At 36.8% G+C, this 26023-nt stretch overlaps 1 protein-coding gene across 1 annotated transcript in view; it reads right to left on the bottom strand.

The window, feature by feature from the left end:
* The window catches only part of Cftr (CF transmembrane conductance regulator), a 136792-nt gene that overhangs the window by 30151 nt on the left and 80618 nt on the right, over positions 1–26023 (bottom strand). The window contains exons 16-21 of the mRNA XM_069996626.1: positions 20627–20664; positions 19673–19923; positions 14956–15035; positions 9983–10133; positions 7958–8185; positions 6121–6221 (exon numbers count right to left, since the gene is read on the bottom strand). Of these exons, the coding sequence (XP_069852727.1) occupies positions 6121–6221; positions 7958–8185; positions 9983–10133; positions 14956–15035; positions 19673–19923; positions 20627–20664 (849 nt within the window). The remainder of the gene's footprint in view (positions 1–6120; positions 6222–7957; positions 8186–9982; positions 10134–14955; positions 15036–19672; positions 19924–20626; positions 20665–26023) is intronic.

The following is a 26023-nucleotide window of genomic DNA, read 5'->3' as shown; positions in this document are numbered from 1 at the left end:
GTTGCAATAGTTCTTAAGTCAGTTTTGGTTGCTTAAAAGGCAAAACATCAAAATTATTCATTAATACTCAAGCATACTGTAATACCCAAAAAGCAGAAACATAATTTCCTATACCTAAAATTTTATTAGCAACACTGTTAAAAGACATTATAACTATTACAGGAAGATTAGGAGATAGAACTATGGAGCAATCATTTAGGAAAAATGTGTCACATGCTTTCGAGATTTCAAACTGTGAATTATATAAAAGAAAAACTGACTATTCAGAATATCTTTTTAAAACTCTGGACTATCTTTCTACTTTTTTATTATCTATGCTTCAAGAACACATAATGATTTACTCAGGCCGGGTGTCAGTGGCTCACATCTGGAATCCTAGCTACTCAAGAGGCTAAGATCTGAGAGTCATGGTTCAACGCTAGCTTTGGAAGTCCAAGAGACTCTTATCTCCAATTAGCTACCAAAAAAAAAAATCTGGAAATAGAGCTTAGTGGCTCAAGTGGTAGAAAGTTAGCCTTGAGAAAACAATTCTCAGAAACAGCACCCAGGCCCTGAATTCAAATCCCAGAAGTGGCACACACAAACACACACACACACACACACACACACACACCACATCCCACATTCAAATACTATGTTGGTATAAATTAGTAATATAAATGAGTTACTTATACAAATTCAAAAAGTTTAGTTTGTAGAAAATTATATGGCAAGTCAGTATCACACTTTCTTTCAGAAGCAGTTCCTATTAGAAAATAATAGTTCCTTATTAGAAAAAGGTTGCTGAGGGGCTGGGAAGGTGGCACAGTGGTAGGGCGCTTGCCTTGCATGCATGAGGCCCTGGGTTCGATTCCTCAGCACCCCATAAGCAAAAAGAAAAAAGCCGGGAGTGGTGCTGTGGCTCCAGTGGTAGAGCACTAGCCTTGAGCTGAAGAGTTGAGGGACAGCGCCCAGGCCCAGAGTTCAGGCCCCACGACTGGACCAAAAAAAAAAAAAAAAAAAAAAAAAGAAAAAGAAAGAAAAGAAAAGAAAAAGAAAATGCTTGCTGATCCTCTTAGTATGACTCACAGAAAATCAAAGCAAAGATGAATCTCAGAGAGAACCTAACCATGTGTTTCACAAGCTTGGATATTCATTAAAATAATCTAGAATGGTGTGTGTGTGTGTGAGAGAGAGAGAGAGAGAGAGAGAGAGAGAGAGAGAGAGAGAGAGAGAGAGAGAGAGAGAGAGAGAGAGAGAGAGAAACTTTCTTGGGGTTTAAGTTTAGGGGTTTTTGAATGCTCACTTGCCATTTTTTCTCATGGTTAGTGCTGTTCAATGTAAGCAACATCTGCTTGTAACTGGTTCTGAATAGGGGTTCTCAGACCTCATGATGAGCTAGGATTATAGACATGAGCAACCAGTAAAATTCAATTTTTATATACACTTTTCATGTGATGCCAGGTAATCTAACTGTGATCTAGTCCTTTATTTTCATTAAGCAAATGAGAAAATTGAAAGTTAAAGTGACAGGTACAAAGCCACAGTCATTTTTCCAAAGTCTCAAAATGCTTCTTTTCTCTTCGGGTTTCTCATAAGTCTCTTGTACTAACTCAAGACTTCAGAACATCATAACGATGTTATTTTTTTTTCCTTTTTGGCCCTAGTAGCAGATTGATTCAGGTTGTTTGATCAGTCTAGCAACTGCTTCACAGATAAGGCAGGTATGTATTTTCTATAAGGATCTGGAATAATGCCTACCAGTTACTAAGCAAGAGTTGAAGTCTTTCATACAGGAAGGGCTCAAAAGCGAGAACACTGGAGCTGGTAGGTAGCCTAGTAAATTTTTAACTTAATTCTTTCACTGTATATATATATATATATATATATATATATATATATATATATATATATATATATAATGTGATGTAAAGCTATAGCTTGCCTAACGGGATGTGCTTCCGTGTGGGAGTAGGCAGGGAGTATGCAGAATGAGATGCAGGGCTCTCTCCACCACAGCCACCTTTCAAGGATGGAAAAAGATGGTTGGACAGAAAGAAATCTTGAGACAGAGATCACAAGAGGTAAATATGCTACAAACACTCATTAAAACAGAACAACAAAAATACCATCAAGAGACCACTAAAAGGAGGCAAAGGAAAAATAGGAGAAATGACTTCTCCTCTCAATTTTATATAACTGCTATTAATAAAATAAAGCATTACGAGCAATGAAGAAAGGCCAGATTTCTCCCCCACCCCTCCCTTAGATTTTGTGTTGATTATTGTACAATCAGTCAGTTGATCTTTACTGGAACCCAAAATAAACACAGGCAATGAAAGGACAAAGAAGAAACAGAGGGAGTTTCTATTGACAGCAAACACTTCTCAGATTGCATCAATGATGCAAAAATCTTCTAGAGCTTCACTAACAGGAATCTAAATGGGACTTTTGCTGGTTTACTGTCCTTGCTCACTCAGGTGGCTTCCTGGTCCCCTAAAGAGCACACAATAGGCCAGTCATCTAGTGAAACCAGGGGTTTCACTTGAAAAACTAAGGAAGAAATCCTGTAACATTTACATACCAGGAGTATTAGTTGTGTTCACTCTGTGGTGGACATGTCCCCAAAGGGCATGAATTATTGACTGTCTCATTCAAAGGAAGTAACTGTGTATGAAAAGTGTATTAATCACCAGACAGATTAGCATTGTTAAATTTGAAACACCACATTGACACCCTTTCTAGCTCATGTGTGTTTAGTTATTCAATTAATCTTATGGACAAATTAGTAGGTGCAGTAGAAGCTTTTTGCCATTTTCAAAATATGTCCAACCCCCTCATTCCTTGAGTGTGTGTTAGTGAGATATTGTACAGTAAGTCATGCTTGAAATGGCAAGTCTGGGGGAAAAAAACATCCTAGCCGTGGTTTACAAAGATGGAGGTGTCAAGATGATAGTTGGACAGATGTTGAAAGAACATCAGAGATTACATTAAAGAGATTAATCTATAATTCATCAAGAGATACTGTCTGAAGGATAGGGGTAGAGAGCAATAGCTATAAAGAATGCAGATAACAAAGGGCTGTAATCCCAGACAATATTGAAAGATATTTCAGAGAAGACTTGTTAGAAGACTAAGGAAGGTCAAGAGCCAAAACATGAGGCTGAAGGTCATCAGGATTCATTCCTGGTATATACTCCTTCAGTAATTGTGAAAAGGTTGAGACATGGAATGTTGGTGGAGATGATGGGAGGGCATTTATTTTTGTGATGGTGAGAAAGGTCCCATCAAGAGGGGACAACTAGATGTTAGGACCCAGGTAGGGCATTTGAGTGGAATCTACCACAGGCTGGTATAGCTGATAAGCGTTAAGAGGATCCTCTTTGGTCATATATATTTATTTCTAGCGTATATATAATGAGGTCTGCAGATGAAAGTGCAAGAAATCAAACAACAAGATTACTTATGAAGCAGGAAAGTGCTATCTTTGGGAATAATGAATTTATTAGGAAAACAATAAAAGAGAGGTAATTTTGAGTGTCAGTATTTGAGATATTTAGTCATAAGTAAAAAGTAACAAGGTAACACTAAAATGCTATCACCCAAATAGTACATTTATTAATTGAAAGCTAAAGAAAACTAGTTACCTGGATATAAGCAAAACAGCAAAGAAATACAAGAAACACCACGTTTCCATTTTTAAAACCTCATGGGTCTGACAATATTTGACTCTGCATTTGTGTTTGAACTAGGCCAGGCTGGTCAGTAAAATACTCTTTGGAACTGTAAAAGATCTTTTTTCCTGAGAAGTTGTTCACTTTAATAACTTAGAGTGTGGCAACCAGTGTATCTTATTTATTCCATTTTAAACACTTAGTCTAAATGCAGATAAAAATTCAGTAAAGTAAAATGATACCACAAAGAGATTTTGCTTTAGAAGTCACATGACCTCTGATGTTAACATTACACAAAGGTGAATTTTGCAAGCATTCATGTAATTGAGGGTGAAAATAAAAATGTCACTGTGACTGTGTACTTTAGCCATCACATGGTGACAGTACTATGATGATAAATTCCCTACAAATAGGTCACTGCTTGTGTTTTGCAGGGAAATGAGAACTCACAGGAGAACATGACTTTTTACAAAATGAAATCAAATGCAAATATTGATACTTTCCAGACTGTATTTTAACACCATAGGTCCTTGCATAGGCCCTTCAATATGGCGTAATGAAAGATATAATGTCAAAGTACAGGTCAATATCCTAGGATGTTCATGTGAAAAACTGGAAAGACTTTAAAGCAACAGTGGAGATCAGACACACAGAATAGAAATGCATGGAACAAAGATTTTCAAGAGGTGGAAGCTATTGCATAACCTAAGCAAAACAGTAAAGCGAAAAGTAAGTCAGACTTAGAGAGACAGAGGATGCATGTTTTCTCTCACATATGAAAGCTAGGATTGATTTACAAATATTTAAGTAAACACGTTAGGGTGATATGCAAGTATATAAAAATGTATCATCTAAAATATGGTAGATTCATGGGAGAACACAGTGTAACTCCTCAGAAAGGCTGACTCAGTCTAACAAAATAAATACCAGCAAACTGTTACTGGAAAGTGAGGGGTGGGGTCAAGGATGAGGAGGGTGGAGATGACCGAAGAAAGGAAGACAGGAGGAGAATACAGTCATAAAATGTAAGGCCTAGCCTATAAAATTAAGAAAATTGAGAGAAGAGGTAGTTGGGAAGGATGGGGGGAATGATGAATGGGCTGACAATGTTCAAGATGCATTGTTTTCATAAAATGCTTTTTGAATGGCAACTCCTTTGTACAACTTCTTAAATAAATAAGACTATATTTTTTAAAAGAGACACTTTTAGATAATAAAATAGGAGATATGCACAAGGATTTTATGATGGATAAGCAAATATAGAAACTGAAACAATTAAATACAAAGATAAAAGCATAATTTTGTTGTTGTTGTTGTTGTTGTTTATGCCTTGGCCATTCTGGGGTGTGGTCTTCTAGTTTACACTTTCCATGTTGCTAGGAAAACAGGCACATACCACCACACCTAGCTATTCTGTTGAGATGAAGCTCAAGAACATTTTGCCTAAGTTGGCCTACAGCTGTTATTATCCTCACATGTGTGAGCCACTGGTACCCTCAAAGGTAAGTAGGATTTCTTAAATAATACATGAAAATCACAACCATAAAGGAAAAACATCAACACATTTAACTTCATTAAAGTTCATAGTTTCTTTTCATCAGGGCAGGGGATGCAGAATTGGAGGGAAAACGATGAAAAAGTGTAGCAGTGGAGTTCACTAGATACTGATGAAAGTGAACTATACAACTAGTGATTGGAAATGATTAGGAAAGACTGGGAGAAAGAGGGGTAACAGAAGACATTGTGTAAAAGGAAATGTACTCGTTACCTACTCGCGTAATTGTAATCCCTCTGTACATCACCTCTATAATAACAGTAAATTAATAATCATTTTAAAAAGACACTATAGGCAAAGCTACTGACTAAATGACTATATTTAAAATGTATAGATCTGACAATTTATCTAGGATTCATAAATCCCTACAAATCATTAAGAAAAATAACTGTAAGTCTAGTTGAAAACTAAGTGATGTAACAACAAAAAAAGCACAAGTGGCCAAGAAAAATGTGTCATGACTTGTCGTCTCAGTAATCACATCCATCAGATGGCCAAAATTGAAAAATGTGACAAGAAGTATAGCGGGAGACAGGGATCTAAGAATTCTTACATCTCTTGCAGTGGAGACAGGAATAGTACAAGCTGTTACAACACACTTGAGAGCAAGTTCACATTATCTACTTGAACTAGGTGAATATTGTAACTCAGCAATCCAGTCCTAGCACTTGATAGAAAAATCTTGGGCACAGAGATATATGCAAGAATGTTCACTGTAGCACTGGAAATTCATTGTGGCAAGCTGAGTGGAGGAAAGGCCAGACAGGAGTTTAGTGAGAGGTACAATGTATCTGTGATATTTTGTGCCTTCATCTGAGTATTGACTCTACAGATCTTCCAGATGCTATTACCTACACCCTTTTTATTGTGTACATTTGTTATAAAATTAAAAAAAAAATAACGATGACTTACCAAACTATCCACATCAATGCTGGAGTTTACAGCCCATTGCAATGTGTTCATGATATTCATAGCTAAAGTTAGAATAATGCCAATTGATCCTTCACCTTCACCTACATACAGAAAAAGTTAGTGAACAAAACTTATTTATCTCTACTTTGGACAACTTTATGCAAATATCATACTTAATGCACATTTTAATTGAACCATTTTTGTCTTACAGCATCTGCCAGAAGTGATAATGCCTTTTCACAGGAAGCATTTGGCCAATTTTTAAAATCAAACAATGATGACTGAGTATTAACAAAGAGTTGTCCCTTATCAATGAAAGCATTATTGGTAATGGGCAAACTACCTGTTTGTATCTTCTAATATTACGTTGTACATCTCAGTAGTAGCAAATACCAGACCAATCAATGGGAAAGGAAGTCCCATATCCAGATGAACTCCTCATTGTCCAGTGCTTGTATGGACCCTCCAGGGGCCCACGGGTCCAAATTGTTCTAGGAACTTCCTGTAACTTCTACTGATGTCTTTTTTCGGGGTTGATCAGGATTCTGTCCTTACAAACACACCTGTGGATTTGGCATTGATCTGGCATTCACTCTGAATGTTTACTTTGCCTCTGTCACTTTCTCAATCTCTTCCTCTGTATCTGTTTTTCTCTATCTCTTTCTCCTTCTGTATTTGTCTCTGTTCTTTCTTTACTGTCTCTTACATGTACAAAAACATTTAAAAACATTCAACTTCTCAAATTAATTCCTCTATATAGATTTTTATTTCATTTATCATGGAAAAATCTCATGTTTTTATTTACCTAAAGATCCTAAGTGGTGCTGTAGCTCAAGCGGTAGAGCACTCGCCTTGAGCTGAAGAGCTGAGGAACAGTGCCCAAGCCCAGAGTTCAAGCCTTATGACCGACCAAAAAAAAAAATTGGGCTTGGAAGGTGGCTCAGTAGTAGAATGCTTGCCTTGCATGCATGAGGCCCTGGGTTTGATTCCTCAGCACCACATAAGCAAAAAGAAAAAAAGCTGGAAGTGGTGCTGTGGCTCAAGTGGTAGAGTGCTAGCCTTGAGCTGAAGAGCTGAGGGACAGTGCCCAGGCCCAGAGTTCAGGCCCTATGACCAGACCCCCCCAAAAAAAACAAAACAAAAAAACTTAAAACATTGGGGCTGGGAAGGTGGCTCAGTTGTAGAGTGCTTGCCTTGCATGCATGAGGCCCTGGGTTTGATTCCTCAGCACCACATGAGCAGAAAAAGAAAGCTGGAAGTGGCACTGTGGCTCAGGTGGTAGAGTGCTAGCCTTGAGCTGAAGAGCTGAGGGACAGCGCCCAGGCCCAGAGTTCAGGCCCCACAACCGGACCCCCCCCAAAAAAGATACTAAACATTAGAATCTTTATATTGGAAAATATGGCACTTTTATTTATTCCCCCATGGCAGTTTTTTCCATGCCAAATTCATATTAGATAAAGTGAAAAGATAACATTTACTTGGAAATTAAAAAAGGAAAGTATATGCTTATTTGTTTTCTCCTACTCAGTGAGTTCTTGAATAAAGAAATGCATTAAATTTGATGCTATGATCTTTTACCCATGTCAGCTTGAAAAGATCTCTTTTTCTATTAACCACAGAATTCTCATCAGACCTTCTGCTTCTCCAAGGGATTTTAAAGCACAGTCAGTACTGCTGGATATAGCCCTAAATCAAAGAAGCCATTTGTTCAACAGTAAACCCAAATTTCAAAACATATCTACCTAAAGAATACATATAAACATTTTAATCTATAATAGCAATTTAGTAATTGACAAAGTTTTGATTTAACTCTTTGAAGTTAATGAGCTTATAGTACCTGTGGTTAAAATGGAAGTGAAAGTAACAACAATGAAGAAGAGGACAAAAATCATTTCTATTCTCATCTGGAACCAGCGCAGTGTTGACAGATACAAGAACCAGTTGGCGGTGTGTAAATTCAGAGCTTTATGGAACAATGTTTCAAAATAAGGCTGACGTCCAAAGGCACGAAGTGTCCATAATCCTTTTAAGCTTGTCACAAGATGAGTGAAAATTGGGCTCCTGCCTGTGTAATATTCCCATAGAAGACAAACACAAATCATGTAAACACAGAATGCAATGTCTTACTGCCATGCTTGCTCCTGAAAAACAAGACTAACAGAGAAACCATAAATGTCCCTGGCTGCTGTATTTTCAGTAGGTGGGATAAATTAAATTTCTACTGAATTATCTTTCCTCTTTAATTGTTTGCCACAGATCCTTATTTTAATATTCTTGCTTTTTTTTTTGGTGGGGGTGTGTAACTAGAAATTGAGCTCAAGGCTTCACAATTGTTAGGCAGGTGCTCTACCACTTGACTGTATCCTTAACCCTTTAATGCTTTAGTAACTTTTCAGATACAATCTCTTGTATTTGTATGGGACCAGTTACCTACCACAAAATTTACTACTTCTAGACACCAGAGAAGCTGGGGTCACAAGCATGTGCTACTATGCACAGTTTACTTATTGAGAAAAGGGTATTGCTAACTCGGTGTCCTAACTGGCCACTAACTGGTGATCCTCCCTATTTCTACCTCCTGCTAGTGACTGGATTAGAGATATGAACCCCTCTGATATCTTCCCTACCCTGGGCATTTTTTTTCTGGCTAATCCTGAAAAATTAATTGATAAGAATTAGTTTTCTTTAAAGACAACTTTTTATCAAGTGTCTCAACTAAGAAGTGTCTCAAATAAGAATTCATATGATCAGGGCAACAATCACTCATGCCTGTAATCCTAGCTACTCAGTAGGCTAAGATCTGAGGATTGTGGTTCAAAGCCAGCCAGACAGGAAAGTACGTGAGACTCCTATCTCCAACAAGCCACCAGAAAATAAGAAATGGCACTGTGGCTTAAAATGGTTTAGAGCTAGCCTGGAGCAAAAAAGCTCAGGGACAGTGCTCAGGCTCTGAGTTCAAGACCCATAATCAACACACATACACAAAATATTCCTAAGAGTTTATTTAACAAGTAACTCTGAAAACAGATAGATAATTGTAGTTTACTCCCTAAAAATATACTTATACTTAAGCTATTACTGAAAAATGTGCCTGTCAAAGGGCTCAAGTAGAGGTTAACAGCTCCCAGACATAAAGAACATAAAGGAAAGGAAGACAACAAGCAAGAATTCAGTTTAGTGTCATTTGGGAACCAATGGAAAAATTTTAAAAATTGTAGAAAATTTAGCAGCACTTCTATTTTTAAATATAATATATATATATATTATATATAACAAATCAGTATCCTATACACCAAACCTCAGAGGACTTAACACACTTATTTCTAAACCAAATTCAATCACATAGTCATTAGTTAACTAAAACAATTCATGTGTAGTTTTGCAATGTAGTTTTGTTGTGTGTGTGTGTATGTATATACATATATGTGTGTGTTTGTATATGTGTATATATATATATATATATACATTTCAAAAAAGCATTGATACATAATGTAAGACTTTACAGCAGGGAAATAGGTTTTTCAAAAAGTAAATTAACAAGCCGGGCACTGTTGGCTCACACCTGTAATCGTAGCTACTCAGGAGGCTGAGATCTGAGGATCATGGTGCAAAGCTAGCCCGGGAAAAGTCCATGAGATTCTTATCTCTAATAAACCACCCCAAAAAAACAGAATTGGTGCTGTGGCTCAAGTGGTAGAAGACTAGTCTTGAGCTGAAGAGATGAGGCCTAGGCCAAGAATTCAAGCCCCACTACCACCACCACCAACAACAACCACAACAAAAAGTAAGTTAACAAATAGTGAATCCCTGCAAGCTCTTGTGGCTTTCACTGCAGGTGAGTACTACACATTCCCTGCCATACCTTCAGACTCCAGTTGTTTGAGTTGCTGGGAGGTGCGGAGAAAGTAAGCTCTCAGCAGGACAAAGGCCGCTATCACAGGCACAGATGCTAGGAAGATGTAGGGTTGTAAAATGGAGACTACGGCCACCGCCCCAATCACAATTAATAGCAACTGTAGCATCAAAGAAAACATGTCAGTCAGTACATATTTTCACAATCTAAAGTAGACAGGGTGTGTCAGTGATTTACTTCTACATAAGCTCTTTCTACTCTGCTGCATCCTTAATAGAGGGAGCTGTGCTTTTTTATTTTTTTTAACTGGGAATGGGATCATCTCAAAAGACATTTGTTTCTAGGTCCTGTAAAAAGTCAAACTATGGTTTAAGTTGCCAATAAATTTTCTGAAGTATTGAAAGGCTGATGTTCTTTGTTCTCCACACATTCTTGTTTTCCAGAAACACCATTGTTGTTGTTGTTGTTGTTGTTTTGCCAGTACAGAGGTACCATCTCATACTTTCTGGACTTGATTGCTTAGCGGGTGCTGTACCATGCCCCCAGCCTGACTTTTTGCTAGTTGTTGCGGAGGAATCTTGAGGACTTTTCTGTCTGAGCTGGCTTAAAATATTGATCTTCTGGGTTCAACCTATCTGAGTAGTTAGAATTATAAGCCTGAGCCATGAGTGCCAGCTCCAGATACCATAAAATAGTGTGTAATAAACAAATTTTAAATGAATATGAATGTTTTAGCCTAACCTATAAAAAACCATTTTGAAATAGTTTCAATATGAATGTGAATTTTAGACAAAATTTTAGAAAAGTTTTGGCAACTGGACATTTGTTTGGGGATCTTTAGAAATACATGGTTTTAATACAGTCAGGTCATTTAAGGCAGGCTAGTTTACACATGTTTATATTAAAATAAATAAATTATACTTAACAAAATTTACTTCCTAGTTTTCCTGCTCTCATTCTTTGAAATAATTGGATATGCTCTAATAGCTCAAAAAATGGAGGAGATAGCTTATTTAATTTGAAATTAAAGCCAGTGGCTTTTACCTAGTTACTTGGGAGGCTTAGATTGTTAGGATCATGGTTCAAAGCCAGCCTAGACAGAAAGAAGCCCAAATGGTCCCTTTTCAATAAAGAGCTAACTATTAGAGATCCTAACACAGGTGGATCGCAGCCAGACATGCTCCCAGGCAAGAAGTGAGATCCCAGTAAACAAAGCAATATTGAAATAAATCAATGGTAGGACTTCAGAACAAGATGAAGTAAGAGTTTTCTAGTTTCTTATCACTGAACTATTCAGTGATAAAGTACTAAGTGATCATGTACAAGGCTAATTTGATCCCCTATACACACACACTCACACATGCGTGTCCAAGCGCGCACGTGCGTACACACACACACACACACACACACACACACACACACACACACACACACACACACACATACACACAAACACATACATCTATAACCAAATATTAAACATTCCAGGGAGGGTCAGTGATTGAGTCTGAAAACTTGAGTTCACACAACCATTCTCCTGTGATGTGGCAGCACATATTCACCCACCACAGCAGCTTCAAAGCACTCCTGAAACAGAGGATCCCACAGAGCTGTGAAACAGAAACAGTTGATAACAATGAAGGGCCACTTTGAAAGTGGTTTAAAAAAATGCTTAAAGGTTGGCCTGGGAATGTGGCCTAGTGGTGAAGTGCTTGTCTAGCATGCATAAAGCCCTGAATTTGATTCCTCAGTACCACATATTGAGAAAAAGCCAGAAGTGGCCCTGTGGTTCAAGTGATCAAATGCTAGCCTTGAGCAAAAGAAGCTCAAGGACAGTGCTAGCCCCAGGACTGGAAAAAAAATTAAGCCCTATTGAAAACCAGGCAATTGGGCTGGGAATATGGCTTAGTGATAGAGAGCTTGCCTAGCATGCATGAATTCCTGGGTTCAATTTCTCAGTACCACATAAATGGTAAAAGCTGGAAGTGAAATTGTGACTCTAGTGGTAGAGTGCTAGCCTTGAGCAAAAGAAGCTTAGGAACAGTGCCCCAGGCCTGGAAAATCAAGAAAATGAGAAAGCCAGAATATAAGAAAGCTTCTAAGAAAGCAAGAAAGAAAGAAAACCACTCAATGAACAGTAGATTTGTTTTTAACTCCTAAGTGATAGGAAGTCCTTGAAAATGTGAACAGACATTAACAGGGATAAATGTGCAGGGAAAATATAAAAGTCACATTGAAGAGATGAAAATAGAAGGACTTTGTGTAACCATTCAACTTGGAGGAGAAAGAAGTCCTTAAAGCTTTGAGGCTGAGAATAGGTTTTAGAATTATGCATGCTTCTGTTTCAGAAAGAAAAATTATTTGCCAAGCTATAAAGATAGATAAGACACCAGAGTTCAGCTTTTCCATGTTTGCCTTTCAGCATAAATTTGTCATGTATGGTCAGCATTCTAGTCTTAACCATTTAACTTTCCAACTGAAAGAGTGTACCATGAGGTTTCAATTTCTTGCTTTACAGTTGGCAACCCAGAAATTCTTTGAAATTAAGTATCTGTGTAAGGTGAAGTAGTGGTATCTTTGAAATAGAACACAAATCTTCCAGTTTTATTATCCGGATTTGTGCCAAGCATTATCAAAAGTTGGAATTAGAGTTCAGCTTATTTTAAAAGGGAAATCTAGTTAGTCAGGCACTGGTGGTTCACATATGTAATCCTAGCTACTCAAGAGGTTAAGATCTAAGGATCATGGTTCCAAGCCACTCTGGCCAAAAAAAGTCTCCAATTAACCACTTAAAAGCCAGAAGTGGAGCCAGGCACCAGTGGCTCATGCCTGTAATCCTAGTTACTCAGGAAGCTGAGATCTGAGGATTGTGGTTCAAAGCCAGCTCAGGCAGGAAAGCCCATGAGACTCTTATCTCCAATAAATTACCAGAAAACTGGAAGGGGTGCTGTGGCTTAAGTGGTAGACTGCTCACCTTGGGCTGAAGAGCAAAGAGACAGCACCCTGACCCAGAGTTCAAACCCCACAACTGATAAAAAAAAAAAAAAAAAAAAAAAAAACAAGTGGCACTGTGGTTCAAGTGGTAGGACACTATCCTTGATCACCAAAAGGCTCAGAGACAGCATCCAGGCCCTGAGTTCAAGCCCCACAGCTGAAAAAAATTGGGGGCGGGGGGATTTGATTAATCCATTTTGTGCACCAGATGGATTCCTGAAATATTGTGAATATAATTAATTTTATTTGCTTGAAAATAACTAATTGTAACTAGAGAATGCTCACAATTTAAAGAATGCTTGCAATTATTTATTTAATTAACTCAAAATTAATCAGATTTTTACTGCATTTGGTTTGTCATAAATTATGCTTCCTTAAAGTGGGGACCTCTTGTACTATAAAAGAAATAGATTAAAGTAAAAGAAAATCACTTGTGTCTAATTATTTGTGAAGCAACAACAAATGAACCTTAACATTTGCACAGAAACCCTGAAAGTGGCATGCAAATTAGTTAAGAGCCATCACATGTCAAAAAATGTTCATTTATAAAAGAAATATCTAAAAATTAACTCTCCAGGAGATTTCAGAGATGGGCCACAAAGAAACTTGGAAGAGCTTCATTAGATTCACTAGAGGTAGAAAAGGGGCATCATTTGTGTCATTTGCAAGCACTTTGGCAACCAGATGACTATGTCCAGATTCCAGTTTTTACCCGATTTAATCATGTTACATTAGGAGCCAGTCATCTGCCATCATACCAGGAGTAACAAGTACCCAGCATTTAAAGAAAGGCATAGGAAACAGTCCTTTGACTATATTAACTCAAAACATGGGTTAAAAAATTCCAGCAGGTGCTGCTTAGTTATATCTCTAAACACAGCAATTGAAGGAAATCCAATATGCTAAAGGTCACTTGGAGCAGTAAATGTATTTGATTGGGTCAATTGTTTCAGATAAGGCAAACCGACAGGTTGGTTCTCTGCATCTGCCAGTGTTGGTTGTACACACACACACACACACACACACACACACACACACACACACACACACACACACACACACACACACACACACACACACACACGAAGCCATTATTTTATTTGAAAGAAATCATTTCAGTGAAGAATTATTTTGGAAGTATTAAGAGGGGACAAAATGTAAGAATGTCTCATTCAAAGAATAACAATACTTTGTGCCAAATCTTTCTCCAACACAATCCTTGAGACTAGCATTTGGTGCCTTGAGTGTCATCTAAACTAGGAAGGAAGCTACAGCCGAGTATCAAGTGACAACTCTCCTAAACCCTGTCACTTTGGAGTTCCAATGCAGTATCCCAAGGTCACTTTTATCTGCACCCCATTGCCCTCTCTTCTCACCACCCATGAATCACCTCACCCCAGAGAGTCAGCTTCACAGCCTGGCTTCCTAGAACAGCTATGTACAGTAGTTGCATAGAGAATGCCCTCACACAGCCTGAATTCTTCTTGTACTATTCATGCATCTCCCTTTCCTCTCTTCATTATGGCACTTAACTGTGCTAAAGTTATAAAGCTAAAAGCTAATTTGTGCCTAAGTGTTCCTGGGTGAGGATGGATTTTAGTGTGACCTCCCCAGAGACTTATCTTCATTTTAACATGAGCCTTGTGCTATCACATAATGATGCTAGTGCCCAGAATGTCATACTTTGTGACCAGTGATTTGGGAGAAGATGGTCTTTACTACTTTTTAATCACTTGCAAGCACCCAGTTAGTATATCTAAAAGGTGGATTGTTTCGCGCTTGAACCAGATAAACAGTTATGACTTGCTACTGGATATATTACATTTGTGCTTATTCTGAAAACTTTCGATATGCTCCAAACTTATGCAACAGAAAACATTTCAACACTTAATCAAATGAAAAAAAAAACTGAAAAAAACATGTGCTTACTTCTTTTTAAAATCATTGAAAAACAATATGGCCAATGTCAACAGTTAACTTTTACAAACCTGAATGAAGTCAAATATGGTAAGGGGCAGAAGATCATCCAAAACTGCTATATCTTTGGAGAATCTATTGAGAATCCCACCTGTAACACAAAGAAAAACTCTCAAAAATCAAGTATATGAAAAAGACAGAGCAATATGGCTAATGATAAATCTGAATCACAGCTGAAGCATTCAAATAAGAATAAGCATTCTCAAATAAGAATTAGCAGGTAATCAGCTAAACAAGGAATCTGACAATTTTAGCCAAGGCTGTAAGAAGCTGTGTGTTCAAGGTACTCTCTCTTATTTTGGACTTTTTATAAAATAGAGATTCTTGTAAGATTCAGGTAAAACACCAATGCCTTAAAACACTAATGTTTAAAGCAATGTTATTATGGGCCCTTAAAGAATGACTGCTCAGGGTATTACATGCATGAGCTCATGCTAAACTATTCAACTTCACTTGTGCAACCATAAGCCTAAAGATAATTTTGTACAAGCTTTCATTGTTTGCTTTATGTCCATGTTCCATCTCAAGTTACTCTCTCCCGTCTGACTTCTAGGCATGATCTGTGGCTGCCTTCCCTCCTAGAATGATCAAGGTGTGAACTTCTTTACTATATTATCTTTCTATTCACTTTACTGGCAATAGATGCTTCAACCTTCCTCCCAAATTCTAAACTTAAACTGGAAGTCTGATCATTTGTTTCTTCAATAAAAAAGAACAGCAACAACAAAACCAAAAATCCTAGTTCCAAACAGAATGTTTCCTGTGAGCCAGGAGACATACTTCTTGCCCTTGAGGAATTTAATGTCTAGAGAAGAGTCCAACAAACATCTGGATAAAATGTAACACCATATAAATAAAAGTAAAATAAAACCTTATCATTCTCCCACTATTAACTGCAGAATAAAGTCCATAATAGTGATATTAATATTTAATGCTTTCCATGATTTGACCTTAACTCATACCAGCTTTCTCTATTCAAATACTTTTTTCTCCTGTGGTTCCCTTTACCTGAAAGCCCTTTCCGCTCATTTCCACAGCCTGCCCAAATCTGTATCTGTTCCCTGGCTTAACTCAAATGTCTCCTACAGGAAAGCATTGGTGTTTGCTGTGACTGGATTTAATGGCTTCTTCCTGTCTTTAAGTCTGCATTGCAGTGACATTATGTGTGCTATAAATTATATCTTCCTATATATGTACATGTCTTATTTCATTTTTTTAAGCTCAACTTATTTTATATTTTGAATAAATATTTTTATTGAAAACATACTCTACAGAGGGGTTACAGTTACATGAGTAAGGTAGTGAGTACATTTCCTATCAAACATTGTTACCCCCTCCTTTGTTTTTCCCCTACTATTCCTTTCCTCCCCATCTCCCCACCTCCTCCCTCCTCTCCCAAGTTGTAAAGCTTATTTTCAACATCGTGTCTTATACATCTCATTTTTATGTCTTTTCTAGATTGTAAATAGCTAGATCTAATTGGGGTTGTTCATATTTGTTTTATATCATATATAGACCTAAGCAAAATGCCTTATGTAAGAACTATTTGATATATGTATATTGATCAGTATATTATTTAGCATATTCACTAAACATATTTGTATATATTTTTATATTCCCAAAGCAAAACAATAGCCCTTGGTACTTACAACTATTGTGTAGAAATTAAAGTTCACTTTGGCTAAAAATCTGGGGTGCTGGTGGCTCCTGACTATAATCCTACTACTCAGAAGGCTGAAATCCAAGGATTGATGTTCAAAGCCAGCTCAGGCAGGAAAGTCCATGAGACTTACTGCCAATTAATCGTCAGAAAGCTAGGAGTGGAGCTGTAGCTCATTCTATCAATGCTAGCCTTGAGTATAAAAGTTCAAGGACAGTAACCAAGCTTTGAGCTCAAGCCTTAGAAATACGGCACAAAAAATATCATCCTGGTGATGATATTTGTATTTGTATATTTCTAGTGATAGTGTTTTGTCAAAGTGTATATTAACATGCACTTCAGAGTACCTGATATGTGTCTGTATCTGATGGTCATTTAAAATGATTAACTGGGTGCTGGTGGCTCACGCCTGAAATCCTAGCTACTCAAGAGGCTGAGATCTGAAGATCATAAAGCCAGCCTGGGCAGAAAAGTCCGTGAGACTCTTATCTCCAATTAACCACCAGAAAACCGGAAATGGCACCGTGGCTCAAGTGGTAGAGCACTTGCCTTGAGCTGAAGAGGTCAGGGACATTACCCAGGCCCAGAGTTCAAGCCCCATGACTGACAGAAAAAAAAAGACAGACTTTATGTACATATGTGAAAATTGAGCAATGACACTGTTGAAATTGGTTTTCATAATAGAAAGGGGGATGGAGAGAAGAGTGATGGGGCAAATTAATCTGATCAAGGAATGTTTCACACTTATGTGGCCATGTCAAAGTGAAACCCTTTGTGCAACTACTTGATATTAATAAAATATAGGCAAATGTGACACAGGGAGATCATGCAAGCAGCCACAAAAAAATCAAGGTCAATGTACAATCACAGAAGGGCACATATAGGGAAAGATGCAAGTGAACCTGGTACTGCTTGTGTCCAGGTATAACAGAGAATGACTAAATGACAGAACTGACAAGTATGCTTTTTTAAAAGAAAGCATAATTTTGTATATACAGAAGTGGAGGAAGATACAGAGGCACATAAAGAACTAGGAGTGGTGTAAGATCACCTGCTAGTTCATTTCTCAGGAACAAAAATAAAAGTCATTTAAGACATCAGGAACAAAAATAAAACAGTCATTTAAGACATAAAGAACACAAACAAGCCGGGGACTGGTGGCTCATTCCTGTAATCCTAGCTACTTAAGAGGCTGAGATCAGAGGATCACAGTTCAAAGCCAGCCCAGACAGGAAAGTCCGTGAGACTCTTATCTCCAATTAACCACCAGAAAACCTGAAGTGGTGCTGTAGAGTGCTTGCTTTGAGCTGAAGAGCTCAGGGACTTCACCCAGGCTTAGAGTTCAAACCCCATGACTGAAAGGGAAAAAAAAGAACACAAACAACAAACAACACACAATTGTTTAGACATCTTCCTATTCAACAAAGGACAATTTGAAAAGTAAAGCAAATGAGAGAAAATAAATGATTGACAGTCCCTTAAATTAAAAATAGAGAAAGCTCAGAACTATTGTGAGTAGTGTTTAAGGGAATGACAAAATCAGAGAGGTAGGGGTGAAATGGAAAAACATACCCCAGTGGAAAGAACACAAGTAAGTGAGGATGGTAAGCTAATATTTATCTCCTGCTGGCTATTAACCAGCCAGTAAACCACCTTGTCCTATTCTCTCAAGATTCTCTACTACAACAATCCTTTTCCCCACCCAATAGGCCAGGATGCCAGTGCTCAGAAGGGTAGCTGGTCCATAGTTATCACTATGATGGAATAAACTGGGTCTCAATGTTTGTTTTCTTTCTGTTACATTACATGGCCCAGTTGTAACTCCACCAGAAACTGAGACAAACCCTCTGCCTTCCCTAGACCTAATATTTCTATTAAAAAGAATCAACTCACTCTATCAAGTGAATTGAACGTCCCCATATCCAAATGAAGTAAGTCCTTGGTGATATGCATGAGTTTCCAAATCAATATAAACAGCATCCTGCATATCAACACTGAAACCTTGTCACCAGAAGAAAAAAAATGATGAGTGTTTCTTATTTTGATGTTTTATGTAAGTCACTCTAAAAATCCCAATCTTGCAATTTATTCTTTGCTTACTGTGTCCACCTAGTCCCTTTATCCATGAGTTCCTCATGGCAAGAATGGTACCTTATTCAGCCTTACAGATCAGCCCTTCCTTGGCTTAGAGCTTGACAGATTGCTACACGAATGAAATCTTGGGGTTTCTTCACCATCCTCAACCTTTCATTGTGAATGTCTTTTTTGTTTGTTTGTTTGTTTTTGGTCAGTTGTGGGGTCTGAACTCTGGGCCTGGGCGTTGTCCTTCAGCTCTTCAGCTCAAGACTAGCACTCTACTACTTGAGCCACAGCGCCACTTCCGGCTTTTTCTGCTTATGTGGTGCTCAGGAATCGAACCCAGGGCCTCATGCATGCAAGGTAAGCACTCCACCACTGAGCCACCTTCCCAGCTCCATGAATGTGTCTTAAATGGAATAAATGGACTGTACCACTTTCTAAGTACCTTATTATTCTAAATTGGAAACATTTTGGTCCCTTTATTGCATGATTCTTACTTGCCTAGACTTTAACTGTGATGGTGTCAAAAATAATTTTTAAGTATAATGGAATTCCCCTCAAGCTCCCTCAAAACCCCAGAAGAAATTTAGATGATGGTCCACAAAACTAGATTTTTCCATTCTATCAAAGGACATTATTAGGAGAAGAATTTGATATTGTCCTTGACTACTTTAAATCTTCTCTCTGGTTGAGGATTCTGTGCATGGAACAGCAAGATGACCCAAACTGGCTAGACAAAACATCTGAAAAGAGAAGGACAAGTGATCCAGAAGACATTGCTTCCACGGTCACAGTCCCATTAACATCATGTGATTCCTCTATTTGGCCACTGTAAAGTATCAGTGATCCCGGTTGCCTGTAATAGCTAGGAATCATAAGGAGACTCTGCATAGGGCAGATGCAAAACCCAGCACCACTGCTAGCTAACAGAAGTGCAGCCCCTGTCATCAACAGATCAACAGCTTCATTCTGTATACCAAGTCAAATACCTGTTTTCAGTGTGTTGAGGGTTGACATGGGTGCTTGAAGAACAGAATGTAACATTTTGTGATGTAAAATTTTTGACACCGTGATCAGTGTGTGTACCAGTGGCAAACCTCTGAAGATCCCCAGAACAAACAAACTGTCGGCCACTCCCACATAAATGTAAAAAATATAATAGAAGCTGGTGTTGGTGATAATCACAGCATAGCTGTTGTTTGCACTTTTGGTGCTGTTTCTATCATCTTGAGGGGGGATGCTGGAAAACAAAAGGGAAAATGTTATTTGGCAACACAACTTCCCCACTGAAATTTCAATAAATGCAAACAACACTAACTTGGAATCTAAAGAAACACAACCTATGGTTTGTGCCATTGATCTCGAAAAATTTTCCATTGCAAGAAAGTTGGTTAAATCTCTCATTAGTGGAGGATATTTCTGAACCTTACTAGATCAAAATACCATGAGTAAAATACTAAATACATTAGGTTGTCTCACATATTTTATTATAGTTCATGGGAACTGAACATAAATAATCCCTTCAGAAATGAGAAAAGAGATGTAGGATCTGTACATGTTCACAATTGGCCCTCTAGACCAATAGATTCAGCCAGTACTGGAATGAAAGTCTTAAAAAAATTGTATCTGCAGTGAACATGAGCAGACATTTTGGCCAGTATTTTCTAAACAACCCATTTATAAGATACTATAAGTAATCTAGAGATGATGAGAAGATTTTTGTTATATGCAAATGTTACACCATTTTACATAAGAGACTTTAGCATCTGTACATCTGAGGATCTATGGATTCAAGAGCCCAGGAATGCAACCTTGGCAAAAAAACCCAATGATGACAGTAATGTTAAGACAAAATGAAAAATATTGCATATTAAAATGCTTTATAAGACTCTAGTAATCAACAGAAACATAACCCAATCCAAAGTAAAACAAGGAATACTCACTTTTTAAGTAACCACAATACAACCAAAGAAGCAGCTACCTGGAAAGGAACAAAACACAGGTTCTTTTTTGTTTCTAACATTTTACCTACCCTTTCCCTGGCCAGTTTTAAATTCAATACGACCAACATCGAAGAACACAAACACTTCATTTCCTTTTCTTTATTGGGGAGAATCCATGAGCTGCGATAACTATGTTAAGCACCATTATTTGTGGTAAGAACACATTAAGTTTATGGAATTCAGTTTTTACTGAAGTAAATATTTTGCCAATTCTCCCTTACTCAACAGGACTATTTGTTGAATCTTACAGGAGAGCTAAAAACCACAGCTTAATATTTTAAATAACAAAGTTTACTTTTAGAAAAGAGACTAATCTCAGTCTGCTGACATGATTAATCTTGTTTTGGTTGTTACAAATCATTTCATTCTCAATGGAATTGCAATGATTATCAAGACTGTGCAGTGATTAGAAAGACTAATACCTATGAGGCAAATTAAGTATAGGGAAAGATGAGATTAATATTTATGAAAAACACTTACAAGTTGTTTTTTAATCAGTCAGGGGACTTCAACTCTGGGCCTGGGCACTGTCCCTCAGCTCTTCAGCTCAAGGATAGTGTTCTACCATTTGAGCCACAGTGCTACTTTGGCGTTTTCTGCTTATGTTATGCTGAGGAATCAAACCCAGGGCCTCATGCATGTGAGGCAAGCACTCTACCACTGAGCCACCTTCCCAGCCCCATTTACAAGTTTTAACAATAAAAATTCACAGCTTTCAATAAAGAGAAGGTACACTTAGGTTAAAAGACATTATTGGCATTAGAATTACTTCAAATTTAGGGCTTTCTCATTGACATTTGATTGAGGGAGAAACATTCTATCTCATATGTAACCAAACAAAAATATTTTAAATAACTGTTTTTATAGTCTTTTCAGTAATTATAATGAATGAAAATAATTTAATATTAATTAATTTTGTGCTCTATCCTTTTTCAATTGGCATCCCCTTCTTATAAACCTGTGAAGAAATTTAATATTATATTGATAACAGCCTTATTTTAGTAGGCTGAAAAGACTCTAAAATTATGCAATTATACAATAGTAATTTTAACACAGAATAAAATAGAAAAGGCAAACCATTATGAGTAAAATGACTTCAGACGTAAAAATAATAGGGAATATATATATATGTCTAAAACAACTGCAATTCTTTTTCACACTCGAGTTTACCATAAATATTTAACAATAGCACATTTTAAAATTTACAGATAAAATAGCATTAGATAAGAAATTACATAGCATCTTGTACATCTCATTGTTGCAATGGGTCCACCTGTATCCCTATTTAAACAAGTGCTTTTTTTCCCTTCCCCTCCACAAATTATACCAACATCAAATACAGTGAAAACAGGGGTTATACCATGGGGAGGGACATACAAAGCAACAAAGAAATATCTTATAAAAATGTTAGAAACAAGAGCAAGAAAGAAAAATCATTTGAGTCCTTAACTTTGGTGCAAGGGTGAATGTGGGGGGTGGGAGAAGAATGTGAAGGGATGGGAAGGGGAAACAAAGGAGGAGGCTACAATGCTTGATAAGAAATGAACTCATTACCTTGCCCATGTAATTGTAATCCTTCTGTATGGTATTTTCACAATTAAAAAACAAAACAAAACAATGAAAAAGAATTGCAACAATGAGAAGTACAAGTTGTCATGTCGAAAACGAGCTTTACAACGTTGGTGGGGGGGGAGGATTGGGTGGGGGGGTGGGGGGGAGGCTGGGAAGGGATGTGAAGGGTAAACAAAGGAGGAGGCTGCAATGCTTGATAAGAAATGTACGCATTATCCTGCCCATGTAATTGTAACCCCTCTGTACAGTATGTTCACAAAATAAAATAAAATTAAATTAAATTAAAAAGAAAAGAAAACTGAAATGCAAAAAAAAAAAGAAATTACATCGACAAATACTATACTTTAAAAGCATGTATGTTTTAGTTAAATTTATGAGATGTGAGTACAATGGTACAAAATCTAATGGTATTCTTGGTTTTCCTACTTTTTGTTCATTGTACCAAGCCTCCATGTTCTGTCTCAATAAAAAAAAAAAAATTCTCTTTGTTTCCTTGTGCTTCAAATAAGTTGAAAACAACACGTCTACCAAGATGTCAGCCTTTTCAAAAGCCTTTATTCTCCTACAATTGTCTTCCTAATGCTTAACACTAATCAAATTACCCAAGATCTTAGATACAGGTATATGTTCTGAGTCATTCTTTGATTTTTACATTCCACATTTGTTCCAATCAAAGGAGTGTCAATAAGACTGGTGCTGCCAACATTTTCTGAATGTGAGTAAATCTCAGAAATAAATACTCTATGCTATTTACTAATGGAACAATAATCAAAGCAATGTTCTAGAGAACTGTCCTAAACTTACTTCCTGGTCCCTCTGTGTACATGGAAACACAGATCCAAATTTCTTTTATTGACTGGAATTAAAACATTATCAAGGATGTAAAGATTTTAGTAATGTGTATTTGGGGCTTATAGAAACACATACTTTCATTTCATTTCCAAATGTGTAGTGGTTATAAAGTTCATGCAATTTTTATTAGAGTGACAGCTGTAGTTGGTGAAGATGGAGACGCAGAAAAGTATTCATTTTCTCAAGGTTTGAACATCATTCTATATCATACAGAATACAGTATACTTCTGATTTCATTTTGGCTTTGGAGACAGGATCTTTCTATGTAAGCCTTGAGCATGCTATCTTCCTGCCACAGCCTCCCAAGTGCTGAGATTACAGACATGTACCACCATGCCTGGTTAAAACAGTATGCTTCAATACATAGATTTCAATGATTCATGAATTAATACAGGTCCTAAAATAACTACTAGATAATAGATCTTTATTGATGATATAAGGTGCCCTAGCCAACGGCAGAAGTGGAATTAAGGAATACTAAAAATCCATTTTGTTAATAATATCAAGCTTTTCAAGGATTCCTGTTTAACAAACAAAAAAAGGAAGTCACGCAAGAACAGGATCTAGCAATTTTCTAACACTGTTTTAAAAGCCAGAGAATGAAACAATAACAGGATCTTCAAATGTTCCACTCAATAACACCCTCTAGTTGTTGTAATAGAACCAGTATAGCTACGTCTAACTTATTATTTGCATTGTCTTCATCTAGTCCATGATGTAGTGCCAAACAGGGCTGCAAAAAAATGCCATCATTACAGAAATTTTATAGTCTATTTGCTTTGTGTTAATAGAAATTTTATAGTCTATTTGCTTTGTGTTAATATCTAAAGACTCATAGAAGATATGCTCTGTAGGGAAAATGGTAAAAATACACAAAAGGTAGATTAATTTCTTTTTCAAAATGACTTGCTAATGATAAGTGGTAACAAACTGTATTTTTTTTAGTTTAGCTGGTTGGAAAGAATAAAAAAAAAGACTATTGTATTTCATATTGAGAATGAGAAAGATGCTAAACCTATCCTGTGAAATCATGAATGTAAATACAAATTGAGTGCTAATTAAAACTAAAAATATAATAAATCAAGAAGAAATGTATCATAACACTTCATTATGTTCTCTGATCATCAGAAAGAGGCCCTAAAGAACTAAACCAACTCTTGATCTACACCATGAAGTACTACTGAACTGTTCTACTAATATTTATAAATAGAGCACTCTGCTTTTAATAAAGTAGCTCAGTCTCAAAGAAAAACCACATGCATTTTGATTCAAAGAAAACAACAGAATTGTGAATACTGGTGAACAAATTATTTCAGTGGATAATTGTGTACATAACTTAGAAATTACTACTTTCTATTGTTACTATGTTTTGTTCTTCAAAAGTTTGAAACTACTTGATGGGTAGTGCCTATAAGATTTTGAACCCAAAAGACTTATCATTGTTTGGATTATTTCTTGTCCCCCAAAGTACATGATCATCATTTTTGTCCTCTCAAATGATGTTTTTGCAATAATTTTGAGTATTCAAATAATGATGGGTGATTAGATAATTTAGCTTCTTGCTTGTTGATAAAGGATGATTGTCCTTTCCTTAAGTGAAATAATACCAGACTTATGTGTAGCAACTCAACACTCAATGTTCTAGATCATTCTAACAAAGGATGTAAGTTCAGTTTTATGAAGCCAGCATGAGAAAAGGCCTTTCAAGTCAACAGAAACTACCCCCAAATTCAGACTCTGTTTTTATACAGAAGGTTCACAAGTAATCTTTCAATTAATGAAACAACCCAGATGCCCCTCAAGAGATGAATGGATCAAGAAAATGTAGTATATATACACAATGGAATTCTATGCCTCCATCAGAAAGAATGACATTGTCCCGATTGTTAGGAAATGGAAAGACTTGGAAAAAATTATAATAAGTGAAGTAAGCCAAGCCCAAAGAAACATAGGTTCCATGGTTTCCCTTATTTGCAATATCTAGTATATGTATGAGTCAAGCAGAAAAGGTCAGATAAGGTGATGTTAGGAAAATGAACCCTAAGATATGTATTTAAATGTTTTTTTGTTTCATTCATTTGTTTCTAACGCATTTATAAGATTATTTCTTTGTTGCTTTGTATGTCCCTCCCCCACAGTATAACCCATGCTTTCACTGTATTTGATATAGGTATAATTTGTGGAGGGGAAGGGGAAAAACAAGTCGTTTAAATAAGGATACAGGTGGACCCGTTGCAGCAATGAGAAGTACAAGTTGTCACATCGAAAACGAACTTTACAACTTTGGTGGGGGGGGGGGGAGGATTAGGTGGGGGGATGGGGGGAGGCTGGGAAGGGATGGGAAGGGTAAACAAAGGAGGAGGCTAAAATGCTTGATAGGAAATGTACTCATTATCTTGCCCATGTAATTGTAACCCCTCTGTACAGTATGTTCACAATAAAAAAAAATGTTAAAGTGATTATTAAGAGTAAATGTGTTTCAGGCTGGGTTTCATTTATATTAATGTTAGTCATTCAAGGTAACTAGTAGAGATTGATAGGATAAAACTTAAAATATATTTCAATATAATATGTACTACTCATGTGTAGATACCTTATCATCCAACCCTATATTTTTGTTAAAGTGTAAAGGAAATTATTAAGCTTTTTATTATATCATTGTTATAGATTTGTTCACCTCCAAATATCTTGAACTTTATAAAGATATGAAAGTAAGGATATTGATGATAATGACAATTAGTAATACTAATTGTAATTACTAATTGTACTTGTTGATAGTAATTACTAATTGTCACTAAGTGCCTCATTAAGTGCCTAATAATCACAATGTTTCTTTACTCATCAAGCTAGTAACATTTCAAGCACATTTTACAGATAAGGAAATTCATTCTCAGGGAAATTAACTACTGTGTT

The sequence above is a fragment of the Dipodomys merriami genome, unplaced genomic scaffold, assembly GCF_024711535.1.
Source record: "Dipodomys merriami isolate MVZ:Mamm:240054 unplaced genomic scaffold, mDipMer1.0.p SCAF_5, whole genome shotgun sequence".
In the NCBI taxonomy this organism is placed as follows: Eukaryota; Metazoa; Chordata; class Mammalia; order Rodentia; family Heteromyidae; genus Dipodomys; species Dipodomys merriami.
The sequence above is the reverse complement of the archived record's forward strand: the minus strand, read 5'-3'. Positions and strand labels throughout refer to the sequence as shown.